Here is a 13,450-nt window from a genome sequence, read left to right as displayed (position 1 = left end):
TTTTGTATTACAAATTGATTTTTAAATAATGTCAGTACTGCAGCTCTGTATTCTGCACCAAGACTGCTGCTAGCCCCATAATGCAGCATGAGTTCGTTTGATATCACAAAGTATTACATTTACAGTCTAAAGCCATCCATAATACAGGCTGCTAGAATATTAGGTCATATTTTCAGCTCAGCTGTGTCTTGATCCCGTGGCCATAATCTCGCCCAGCTGTAAAGCTACATACTGTACAAGGGAGGCCTCTGTAAAATATAAAATCCCTGACGGGCTTCCCTGTCCAAGAAAATAATCAAATGTAGGCTTTATCCAATATGGGTAAGCACTTTGACATCCTCAGACCCCAATTTAGCCTGCTGTACAAGAAAATCACAAGCTTAAGTCTAAACAAATGAGTACATGCAAGAAACCCTGCCAGTCACATCCAGCTGTCATATCATTATTGAGGCTAATTGGTGCAGTGGGGGTAACGCATTAGCCTTTCACCTCTGTAAGCCTGGGTTCAGTCACAAGTAAAATGATTCTGGTGATCTCATCTTAATCCTCAGTAGACATATCAAAACCAGACACACTTTGGAATAATTCGGCACAATTGGCTGTCTGTTCTTGGAAATAAAGTAGTTTAGATCTGAATAGCAGGGGTGTGATCCTTCGTATCAGGATTGAGGGGCATTGAGAAGTACAAGTAGTACTGCTCTAAAGCACCTATGGTAAAATGGGAAGGTTTAACAAGTTACTTTTTCAAAAGTCTACTGATAAAAAATTAGTTGGCTGTTTATATATATATATTCTGTATTTTAATGCAGCTTGAAAACTTTGACAAGTCATTATTATGTTAATCTTTTGACAGCAGAAAACCACCAAGATGTATGTGTGGGTTTTGCAAGGCCTTCCCTTAGCTGTTTGAAAATGTTATATACTATATAAACTAAAGATGAAATGTTTATACATTTATAATTTTCAAATAAAAACACTGATGTATTAGTGTACCCACTGATGTATTAGTGTACCCACAACAAATACATTAGTCAAGTGGTTTAAGGTATTAGTCTAAAAATGTACCTAAAAATGTAGTAGTGTATGCAAAAAGCATTATTTAATCACATCAATGGCATGTCAAATGCCATTTTGATTCCATTTGTTACAAGTGAATGCAATACAATAGGAAAGGCGAAAGTCATAGCTGACTACACACCAAAACCACAAAAGCCCTGAATTGCTAAGCCAGTCCAACACCATCTCTACTTTGCTAGCACATTTAACAATGCCACGTGGAGAAGTGTTCTTGACATTCCTCCATGTAATAAAATGTTCTGGAAGAAAGGGTGTGCAGTCAGATATTCTATTATACTGTACACACCCACAGAGCAGGGTAAACAAACAACAGTACGAACCATCAGCTCATTTTATTAAACAAATCTTTGCTTTCCTAGTAGATTAAGTTTGCCCCTTAACTTACACTGCAATGAAATCCTGTCATCTCTAAAACAAAACAAAGCAAACAGGGTTTAGTTTATATATACTCTGTAAAGGTGGCTGGGCAGAAATCACCACTATTTGTTTTAAACAACTTTACTGAAGTTTGCTAAGGGCCTATGCTGTGGTTGTGCTGTGTATTATTTATTGTATGTGTTAACATAATATACTATATATATAGGGCTTCTGGTTTTCAGTTTTAACCGATAAAATTTTTTTTAAAAACCCCAATACAAAAAAATGTAACAGTTGTATAGCCAATAAACACTGGAAAACATCGGAAAAACACTGGGTTAATCAATTCATATTGACTTCACCCCATTACTAGAAAAAATACCTTTCCCAGTGCAGCTGGGCAATGTCCCTCCTTCCTGACTTGTATCTATCACTGATTCATTCTGAATACTTTAAACCCACCCCAACTACTGAGTGGCAGCAAATTCCTACATTTCTATTGGAGATTCCGCTTGCGAGTTTTAAAACAAGATTACAATTAGGAATCGAGGCTTGTTTGCAGGATTTAAGTTTATATTGCAGATAAGATACAGATGATTTAAAACAGAATTGTATTTCTATGCATAGTGACGGTAAACAATGCAACTGAATTATATCTGGGATAGTTGCGGCTGCTAAAGAAGATGAAACAGACAAAAAAAGCAACTGGGTACATATTTTTATGATATCACAACCACAGGAATATGCTTTTTTTTTTTTTTTTGGTGCTTTTGTATAGTAATATTGCAGTAATATTGCACATAATTGTTAACTTGATTTCATTTTTGCAGAGATGTTGCTTTAAGAGCCATGCATTTTACAGAACATAAAATCCAACCAAAGAAATCCAGACTTTAATGACTCGGGTGTTAAAACAAATCATAACGTAATTTCTAAGCACACAGAAACATGATTTACAAACAGAACAACCACACAAGGAGGAACACCGACAAAGATTGATGAACTGTTGGCAGGTGAGACTAGGGTAGACTCTCTTATACTCTTATAGTAGATGTGGTAGTGATCATGTAGGAGTCAAGTTTAAAAAATAAAGATATGTAGATCTTAAAAATCCAGTCTAGTGGGTAAGGATAAAAAGCTACATTTCAATGCAGTATTAAAACTGCAATATACCACAATCACCTTCTATTTCATACTGAAATAGAATTAGTATCTTTTTACCACATTCTTCTATAGTTCTGTGCTTTCAGATTTAGCTGTTGAAACATGCTTGTCACAGTTCCACAGTGTTCTTAATACACATGCTCTATTGGATATACACTGCTCCTGATAGACATGCAGAGTTCTACAAACTCTATTACAAATCAGAATACATTTAAAAGAATTATTTGCAAATTAGCACATTTGAAGATTGTGCCATGAGGATTCCAGCAAGGTCTGAAACACTGTATGCATTATATTCATGACCTGGGTGTCCCTGGTTTGGCTGCTGGTTATACATTGAGATTAATCAGTGAAGATTATATACTTACTGTACAGGTGTACCATTAACTCACAAGCTCCCCAGAGCAAACAATCACATTGCTTATCCTTCTCTGGTAATTATGTTTTCTCATATGCTGCACCCATAACCTGGAACTAATTATTCTAAGACATATGGGAGTTATCATGCTTCTCCATATTAAAGGAAAAAAGGTATGTGGTAGTATCCCCCAGTGATCTTGTGTTTTAGATCCATTTTGAGCCTCAAACTCTATTTGGCACTGCATTTACACTTTGTTATTGATTTCTTGCTAGCTTTTGCTTTAACTTAGTCAGGAACCCACTATTTGCACTTTCACTTTGTAAACATATACAGTAACCTCATCAGTTCACACTACAATCAGTACATTTACATGGCATGACTAATGTTTTCGGAAAACTGAATCAGAAAACTGATTTTCTTAAAACGTCACTTTTCTGTGTTTACATGATTAACGATAGAAAATCTAATTAGAATTCAACTGTATACATGGATTGAAGTTTTCGGAAAATGCAGGATATTTTCGCATGCAAAGTACTGTAGTAGCCTAAGTATGATTTGAAGACCAGACATTCCTGCGATAGAACAGAGACCAATCCAATATAGTGCTTATCGAAGTGTCAGGTCTTAAATTCAAAGATTGCTATCCTATACCTCTATTCAGATTCCCCACAATGTGCAATCAGCCTTTCCAACAGCTCATCCTGTTCTATATTACCAGTTTCTTTTGCAGACAGTATTTTAAATTATCACGTCATTTCAAAGCTGGAAGACATTTGCTGCTTCAGTATGGGCTAACAAATACATACAGACTTTAACAAATGTATTACTTTATCCCTAACTAGACAAAATGGATGCATGCAGACTGACTACAGATTATTATTATTTTCTCTGTTTTCTAAAACCACGTGCAGGAATGAAGGTCAAAGTTTGCACATGTGCAGTACGCTATCGGAAAAAGTTTTCCGAAAAGCGCGTTTACATGATATATATTTTGTTAGTTTTCGGAATTTAATCGGAAATTTCTAGGTGCTGTTTTCCAAAAACTGACCTAAGGAATATTCCGATACATTTTCCGAAAACTGTGTTTACATGACTTTTGGTATCGGAATTAGTTTTCGGAAAACTTAGTTTTCCGAAAAATATTGGAATTCTTATGCTCATGTAAACACACTGAGTGTTTCACATAGCCACTTTTACAGTTCATCTAGTTCATTATTATAATTAGGTGGGAGTTTTTTTTTTATCACAACAAAAACTGTAGATGTATTGGGTATGTTTTAATTTTTTAAACTTTATTAAGTTCAACATGCTCTCCACCAATCAAACCAATTATCCTGTGTCATGAAATATAAGGTTTATCCTGCAGAACGTCTGATTCATGAGCTACAGTATATAGCTACAGCTATATGTTCAAGTGTTTTTAACAGTAGACTTTTTAAATACAAAACATTCCATAATCTGCACTGTTTATTATCTGCAGCCCGCAAAACAGGTAGCAGATTCTAAAATTATGCTTTCTGATGTGAAGAGCAGGTGCAGTGACTTTTTATTGAGCTGATTAACAATTGACATCACGAAGATGCTGCAAAATGATCTGTCAGTCTTGGGCAGGTGTTGTGACTCTTGGTCTCCCAGTTCGTGGCCTGTCATTGACAGAGTGTATCTGGTTATACCGTCTCGCCAGGTTTGAAATTGCTGGCTGTGAGCACCCAAGATGGCGAGTCACAGTACGCTGCCCTAGTCCAGCCTCCAACATGCTGATTGCACGAAGGTGCTGCTCTCTTGACAGATGTGGCATATTGATTTTTTTCTGTGATTTTCTTTATTGCTTTTATTCAAGCTTGCAATTCAACAGCTGAAATCACTCCATATCCAGTGTCCAATCAACTGTCTCACTAACTAGGTGATTAAGTTCATATGCTTAGGTCAAGGATGAATGATTAAAAAGAAACCAAAAACATTTCGTCAATGTCCATCATTTATATACCTTTTTTTTAAAATAAATGTGTTATGATAGTGATAAGTTTCTTTTGATGCTTGATATACAATGTAAATGTGATTATTACAATTATTGTGCCAGGGGTCATGAAAGTTATGTTAAAATACAACATGGAAGTTAAAATAATAAATAAACTTCATTAAACTTTTATTTTATTATTTACTCCTAGTCTCCTATATATGTTTAAGGTTGTATCTGATTATAATCTTTCACTCACTGTGCGCTTATTACACGATTATGAGGACCCATTTGTATGGGCCTGTACTGGTTTTCATAAAAAGTAAGGGTTGCAGAGACCAGAATACATGATTCTAGTTTTAACTGAAATGACTAAATCTGTCAGAACGATTTGGCCATAATATAATGAATAAGGGTTGAACTGAAAAAAAAATGTAAAAGTTTAATTCTTGAATGTTAAACCTATGAAAAACTACAATATTGCAAATATGTTTTTATCTGTGAATTGGCTGCTTTGCCTGAATTCTTATGTTAAAAACGAGCAACTATATAAAACAATTTTTAAGACATGCATAATTTTGATATCAAGGGGTCTATTCATAAAGGATTAAAGCCTGTCGAAATGAGAAAACAGGAGTACATGATCGGATTTCGTCCATAGCAGCCTATTTAACGCTGTTTGCTATTCATAAGAGATAATTCCGATGCGTTGTTAAGCCCCAACGATTTTCGTCAATCAAGGCATGTTTTTAACAAATTGAGAGAAAGGTTAACGATTATCAAAAAAAAGTTTTCATTGGTCCTGAGCATCAACCTGCTATTCATAAGAGTGAAAGACAGCAAAATGCTGTCGATAACTAGGAGTTATTGAACGCTTTCTACAGTCAAGTCTAAACTAACGACATCTTTGGCAGACAATTTTTTTAAAGACATATTTTATTACTACACATGCTCTGTTACACAATTTGACATACCCGTGATTAACACTGCCTATAGCTTTATGAAAATGTTTAATATAAATATATACTCACACAAGAACATATTCTCTGGCATAATCATTTTGAAACAGAGAGCAAGTGAGAGACTGAGAATAGACAGTTATTTTATTACTATTATTATTTATTTGCCGTGATCCGTGGCTGACAGCGGTCCTTTTCATTTTATTTCTTTTACCTGTGTTCACAATAAACATTTTGGATGAATACTGCCTGTGTGAGCCTGTTTATTTTCGTGGAACTTTACAATATACACTATACCATGCACTACAAAAAGATCAATTTTGTGTAAAATACGACATGAAACTTTCACTGATTCATAAACATAAACTTGCCCCTGATTGATTCCCTGCTTTATTATTATTATTATTATTATTATTATTATTATTATTATTATTATTATTAATAATAGTTTGTAAGATTAAAATTTAAAGTTTTCAAAATGATGATGATGATGTTGATGATGATGATTATTACTAGAATTACAGTATTATTCAAACGTCCTCCTACAGTGCTTTTTTTTTTTTTGGTTCTGCAGTTAAGAATGGAAATCTTAAATCTTAATTTAAGCAATGGCAGCATTAAGATCCGCCAGCATTTAAATCAACTGAATAGCCTGTACAAAAAAAAATAAAAACATGTGAAAACACTTATCACATAATTGCTATAACTGGTTAAGTCTAACTCGTTAGTATAAAAATCCCTCTTCGGGGGATCCCGAGCAGTGCATCTGGCAAAGACACTCCATGGGGAGTGCAGGATGCGCCCAATAGCCTGGAGGTCGCAGGTTCGAGTCCAGGTTATTCCACTGCCGACCGTGGGTGGGAATTCCCAGTGGGCAGTGCACAATTGGCTGAGCATCACCTGGGGGGGGAGGGCTTAGGTTTGCCAGGGTGTCCTCAGCTCACTGCGCACCGCGCACCGCGCACCAGCGACCCCTGCACACTGGCTAGGCACCTGCGGGCCTGCCTGTAAGTTGCCCAGAGCTGTGTGGTCCTCCGACGCTGTAGCTCTGAGGTGACTGCAAGGTGGACCTGCAGAGTGAAAAGAAGCTGACGGCACACTGTTCAGAGGACACGTGTGTCCGTCATCGTCCCTCCCGAGTCAGCGCGGGGGTGGCAGCAGTGAACCGGGTTGAAATAAACAATAATTGGGCTTACCAAATTGGGGAGAAAATAAGAAAAATAATTGCTGATTCCAAATTTAAAAAAAAAAAAATTAATTAATTAAAATAATCCCTCTTTGGATATCTCAAGTGGGTTATTTCCATGTACTTTCAACCACTCAAAGGTTATCACTTAAGTAGACAATTAACATCATTATGACAGACTACATCTTTTAGCAATGCATAATTTATGTGAATAAATATAAATTTTTTATGAAGCTGGCTACTGTCCAAGTTGTAGTTACTAACGAATATTAAACTGTTTTAGGGAAGCGTTGTTCAGATGAATAAAGCAGCACTCATCATAGTAAATAAAGTAAGTCAGAAACTTTATCAGCCTTTGACTTACTAAACATTATGGCCTACTTCCTATATGCAGTGAGCTTATAAACATTATACAGTATAAGAGCCAAATTATTATTAAACAGTGCAAGTAGTAAGTGTGCATTAAAGTATACCAATCAAGTTTAAAAGAACAATAGATATAGTGAAAAATCATGAAAAAAATGTGGTCCACCCTGAATAAACTACAATAAGTTGAATAAACAACAATTTGACAGATGTCACAGCGCGAGACAGGGTTAGCCAAAATCTTTAGTCAATGATTTGCACCTTGCTAGCAAGTATGCGGACACAATTAAAAATAATTAATATAATTCATGATTTATTCATCTAATTTGAAAAAGTCAGATTAGCCAATCACAACATCTTCAAGCAGGGGTGCAAATCTGACACTATGGCGCTAGATTATTTGTTTTAATTCCTTAGCAACCATAGATGACTATAGTTTCTCATTGGGTCTGGACTACTCACATGACCCACCCATACTCATCCACATACACAGGAGAAAAGGTTTGTGTCATGTGGGAAGTTTAACTGCAGAAACTGGTCGCAAACGGGAGGGGGGAAGGGGGAGGGGTGGGGGGGGTGCTTGTTCAGCACCAATTTTTAAAATGATTTCCAACCCAGTCAAGTCAGTCATAAACCTAAATTCTACTAGGGTCTATGACAGACTCATGCAGTCATGTAGAAAGACTTATTTACAGATTTAAAAAAAGAAAGAAAGATGGATAATAGGTTACTAATAAGGTGTGTTTTTCTATGTTGTGGGGCTACTTTATGTATGTTTTGAAAGTGACACAGCAAAACTGTCTGACTGTGTGACTAGTTTTTCTAGTAAATAGTAACTTAAAAAGTGAATATAGTATTTAGTAACTCAAAAAGTGTAGCTAAATTATATACCAGGCTGGAATGGTGATTTAGATTATTATTATTATTATTTTTTTAAAGGTACCTGCACAATAGGATGTCCGCCAGCTGATGCCTTCACCGCTCCTCGGCTTCCTTCTGTCTCGTAATGAGCGCGGTGATGGGATTTGGGCTGCACATCAACCTGAAGTTCATAAGGTCCCGAGCAAGATGGCAGCTGCCAGTCAAGTGCAGGCAGAGAAGGACTGTAATGGAAGGGAGTGCCCATTAAACATTCATGAGGAGTAGATTAGCATGCACCACAATAGAGCATGGCACTATTACTTTCAAGACCATGAATCGCTGCTCATCCTTCACCATCTTACATTGCAATATCATACCATGACATAAGTAATTTAAAAGCCCTTGTTATAAACAGTCGCTGTGTTATGAAGATTAATGGCCAAAGGAATTTGCACCACAAGGGCTGAGATGTTGATTGAAATACAAAAGCGATACAACCCACATTTTCTTCATGCTATGGACAGTTACAACTGTTTACCAAGAAAGTTAGTAAACAAAATATCAATATTACAAACAAATGTTCATATTTATATATTGTCCAGCAAACAAGGATGTGCCATACAGTATGTAGGCAAGGTGACATCATATTTAATGCATACATACAGTTGTAGTCAAAAAGTTTACATACTCCAATGGAAATTTATAATTTCTAGAAATTTCTCGAAAACAAAGAATTTTAGAAAACATATTTTGTAGCAAAAGTTTTGCTTTTCTGGATGAGGCAAAAAGTTACAAGAAACAGATGTCTACATTCATTTCTTTCAGCAATTTCTTTTGCAAAACTCCAAAAATGCTAATTAAAAAGTATTCATACCCTGACAAGGAAAATGAAATTAATAGCTAGTTGAGGCACCTTTAGCAATAATAACCTCTTTTAAACGATTAGGATATTTGCCAATGAGCTTTTGGAATGATTCTTTAGTGATTTTTGACCATTCTTCAATGCAAAGTTGTTCCAGTTCATTCAAATTCTGAGGACTTCTCTTGTGCACAACCTTCTTCAACTCATACCAAAGATTCTCAATTGGATTTAGATCGGGACTTTGACTAGGCCATTCCAGAACCTTGATTTTATTCTTCTTTAACCATTCTGAAGTAGATTTTGATGTCTACTTCGGATTGTTGTCATGTTGGAACATCCAGTTGCACTTTAAACCAAGTTTTGTAGGTGAGGGTTTCAGATGATTGGACAATATCTTTTGATATGCTATAGAATCCATTTTACCATGTATTGGAACTAAATTTCCTGTGCCATTAGAAAACATTCCCATAGAAGGGTATTACCACCTCCATGCTTGACAGTAGGTATGATGTTCTTTTCTTTTTACGCCTCACCAGACTTCCTCCAAACGTAACGACTATCAGTGTGACCAAATAGCTCGATTTTTGTTTCATCACTCTACAAAATCTTTGACCAGAGCTCATATCCATCATTCAAATGCCATTTTGCAAACTTTAAGCGATTGTCCTTGTGACATTTCCCTAAGAGTGGCTTTTTTCTTGGCCTGCGACCATTGAGACCTTCACGATGCAATACTCGACCTACGGTTGAATTGAAACCCCCCTCCCACTTTTAGCCAATTCACTTTGAATATCTTTAGCAGTCAATCTCTGATTTTAATAACCTTCCTCACAATTCTTCTACTTATTCTTGGTGAAAGAACCTTCTTTCTTCCAGACCGAGGGAGCACTGTGAAAGTACCATGAGTTTTGTACGTCTTAACAACAGAAACAATAGTTGAAATTGGGATACTCAAATGCTTGGAAATTGTCTTGTATCCTTCTTTAGCCTTATGACAATAAATCATTATTTTGCCTAAGGTCCAGAGAACTCTTTACTTTTTCCCATATTGACATATTGGTAATGACAGCAATCATCCTATACCTAACCATTTTATACTCTCTAAGAATGTTCACCTACAATCCAGCATTTTCTAGAATTAGGTTCTGCATTATCATATTGAAATTTCAAGCACCTTGTAGACAGTACTATCATAGCATCAAAGGGTATGAATACTTTTGAATTAACATTTTTTGAGTTTTGCAAATAAAATGCTGAAATAAATAATTGTAGACATCTATTTCTTGTAACTTTTTTTCCCCATCCACAAAAGCAAAACTTCTGCTACAAAAGATTGTTCCTAAAATTCTTTGTTTATGAGAAATTTCTAGAAATTATAAATTTCCATTGCAATATGTAAACTTTTGACTACAACTGTATGTATAAATAATATCTATACAGTGAATATTAACATAGTACTAGCTGTTATTGCAAGACAAAGAGAAGATGAAAATCAAATGAAAATACAATTATTATTATTTTATTATTATTTGTTTATTTAGCAGACGCCTTTATCCAAAGCGACTTACAGAGACTAGGGTGTGTGAACTATGCATCAGCTGCAGAGTCACTTACAATTACATCTCACCCGAAAGACGGAGCACAAGGAGGTTAAGTGACTTGCTCAGGGTCACACAATGAGTCAGTGGCTGAGGTGGGATTTGAACCGGGGACCTCCTGGTTACATGCCCTTTTCAGTGAACGTCTAGTCTTGAAAAGGGCAAGTTATCCAGTATGAACTCAAAATAATTTTATTTTTTATTTGACTTTTTTTTTTTAAGTATATTTGATTAAATGAGCCGAACGTTCCATTTGCCTGACATCACACAATGCTGAATGACTCTTAGCTCCGTTGTGATAGAGACTGTGTCACACTGGTCCCTCCTTCCCAGCTCTCTGTCTCTAGTCTTGAGATTGCCCTATTGGAGCCAGGAGCTGATTCAATGCATTTTTTTTTTAAATCTCACAATAATGAGTAATAGCAACATTACAATTTGGCCATACTCGTTACGAATTCTCGTTTCTACACGGACGGGCACACCACTAGTCAATCTCAATCAAACACTTAAATCTGGAAAATATCTAAATATACACATTACATTATGTACCACTAGACCCCTAGCACTTATTGCTCTTGCAACCTAACACTTTTGCATTCCTTTCAATCACAATATCCATTGTATGACATCACATTAGCAGCAATAATATGTTAGCTTTGAAGCACAAGGCATTACAATTATTCCGCTAACTGTTTGCCTCCGTTTGGCTGTCGAGTTCATTTCCTATAAGATTATCTCCATCAAACACTTTATTTCCTGAAGGAAAATGTGCCAGTGGAAAAAAAAGCTACTGCATAAATATGAAAACATTTGATGAATCAAGTTCTTAAAAAAAATAACTATCAAGGAAGCTCATAGAAACTCAAATTGATTTAGTGGTGTGCAGGTCTTTGAAGATCAATCCCATTTTACATTACAGAAATAAATAAGATAAACATATACAAATTGTATTTAAGAAAAATGGCTATGAGAAAAGGGTGACCCAGGTCACATTGTTCAAATACACTGTGCCAAAAACAGTAGTGTAAATTTGGATTGAAACCCCCCCAGTACAATTAGTAATTTAGTTTATGTTAGAGTTAATGTCTGAAATTGAAATAGACCAAAAAAAACCAAAAAAACAGTATTTTTAAAAATGTTGATAAGCCAGCCAGACACACCTATAACCACCAGGATAAAATATTTATTTGGTTATTTTTATTTTAGTTCTTTCTATTTTTAATCTGTATAAGAATGACAAAATGCAACACTGTTTTGTATGTTTGTGTAGCAGGGCAGGAGCCCTGCACATGAAGAGGGGGTTTGTGTGTGAATACATTGTTAATTTAATATTGTGTAAATGTGTGTAATGGTTATTTAATTTATTGCAGTACCTGACGCTCCTGGGATCACCTGCCGTGTGTGATTGCCAGCTGTGGATGATCAGCGGGTAGGTGTGTTCCAGCACAGCGTCAGGTATAAAGAGGTCCTGTTTGTTCACCTCGGGGCTGCTGCAAAGCCACGGACAACGGGCTGAAGATCGTCCACGCTACCCGAGCATAGTGAGAGAAATAAGTTGCTGAAATCCTCCGATCGCCGTGATGGTGAACCGGGATCGGAGCCAAAAGAAGCTGCCAAAACCGCCGACGGCCGGAGTCGGGGTTTGTGTTGATACATAAAGATTAGTTCGGGGATGGTAGATCCCTTTAAAGTATAGCGAGGTGAGCAAGCGGGACCTCCATGCATTAGGGAGTAGCGCACGCCGTTTTTACGGCACCTTTTATTTTATAGTTTTTTGTATTGTGTTTTATTTTGTTTTTCGTACGCTGGCCGTATGCACTCAGTGAGCTACCATGGTTGGTAGGGTCACGTGAGCTGTTGTGTGTATGTGTGTAAATAAATCCTGCGCGCCTGCGGGGCGTGTCAATTTCAACCTGTCTGGTCTCCTGCCTATCACTCAGCAGCGAATGCACGCACCCACAAGCAAGAACCCTTTCACATATGGTGGCAGCGGTGGGATTCGCTGCGTTTCGCCGAGGCAAGGCGGGACATAAGGCGGAGATCGTGATTCCAGGGGGGAGGACCCCTGGGGAAAGTGCTGATGCCCCAAACCCCTGAAATTTTTTTGGGGGGACAAGGGCAAGCCCGCAGGTGACGCTCAGCAGCCACTGGAGGCGCTGCTGAGGGAGCCAGAGAGGGGAGCCAAATGAGACGTGGGTGAAAAGCCACAGAGGGAGGAGCTAGAGCCCTGAAAGCCAGAGGGGGAGGAGCTACCGTCCTCCAAGGCTAAAGTAGGAGGAGCTACTGTCCTCAAAGGCCAGAGTAGCAGTGAGTGGCTGCCTGCCTGTCTGAAGAGCCAGAGGAGGAGCTACAGTCCAAGAAGGAGTAGCTGCCGTCTCGAGGGCCAAAGAAGGAGGAGCTACCGTCCCGACAGCCTGAGGAGGAGGAGCTGCCGTCCAACACCCTGAGGAGGAAGTGCTGCCGACCCCGACAACGAGGAAGGAGAGAAGCGACGGGTTTCTATGGTGGAGGAGTTGAGGAGACCAGATCCACCACAGCCCCGACCTCCACCCCTGCACTCCATTCCGGCGCCTAAGGGTCAGCTCCCTCGGCCCGTGCTCCCAGACACCCCACCGTCATGTCTGGACCTCTCATCCCTGGACCTGGGTCCCAAGTCGCAGCACCACCAGGCACGGTCGTTCGCCCAGACTCCTGTTTCGCTC

General features: G+C 37.7%; 1 protein-coding gene across 5 annotated transcripts in view; it reads right to left on the bottom strand.

Annotated features, from left to right (window-relative positions):
- The window catches only part of LOC117394763 (nuclear factor of activated T-cells, cytoplasmic 1-like), a 124,595-nt gene that overhangs the window by 90,990 nt on the left and 20,155 nt on the right, over window positions 1–13,450 (bottom strand). For all 5 annotated transcript variants that reach the window (XM_059012753.1, XM_033993302.3, XM_033993304.3 and 2 more), the window contains exon 3: window positions 8,371–8,530. In XM_059012753.1, coding sequence (XP_058868736.1) covers window positions 8,371–8,530 — 160 coding nt within the window. The remainder of the gene's footprint in view (window positions 1–8,370; window positions 8,531–13,450) is intronic.

Source organism: Acipenser ruthenus, chromosome 3, assembly GCF_902713425.1.
Source record: "Acipenser ruthenus chromosome 3, fAciRut3.2 maternal haplotype, whole genome shotgun sequence".
In the NCBI taxonomy this organism is placed as follows: Eukaryota; Metazoa; Chordata; class Actinopteri; order Acipenseriformes; family Acipenseridae; genus Acipenser; species Acipenser ruthenus.
Note: the sequence above shows the minus strand (reverse complement) of the source record. Positions and strands in the feature narration are given on the sequence as shown.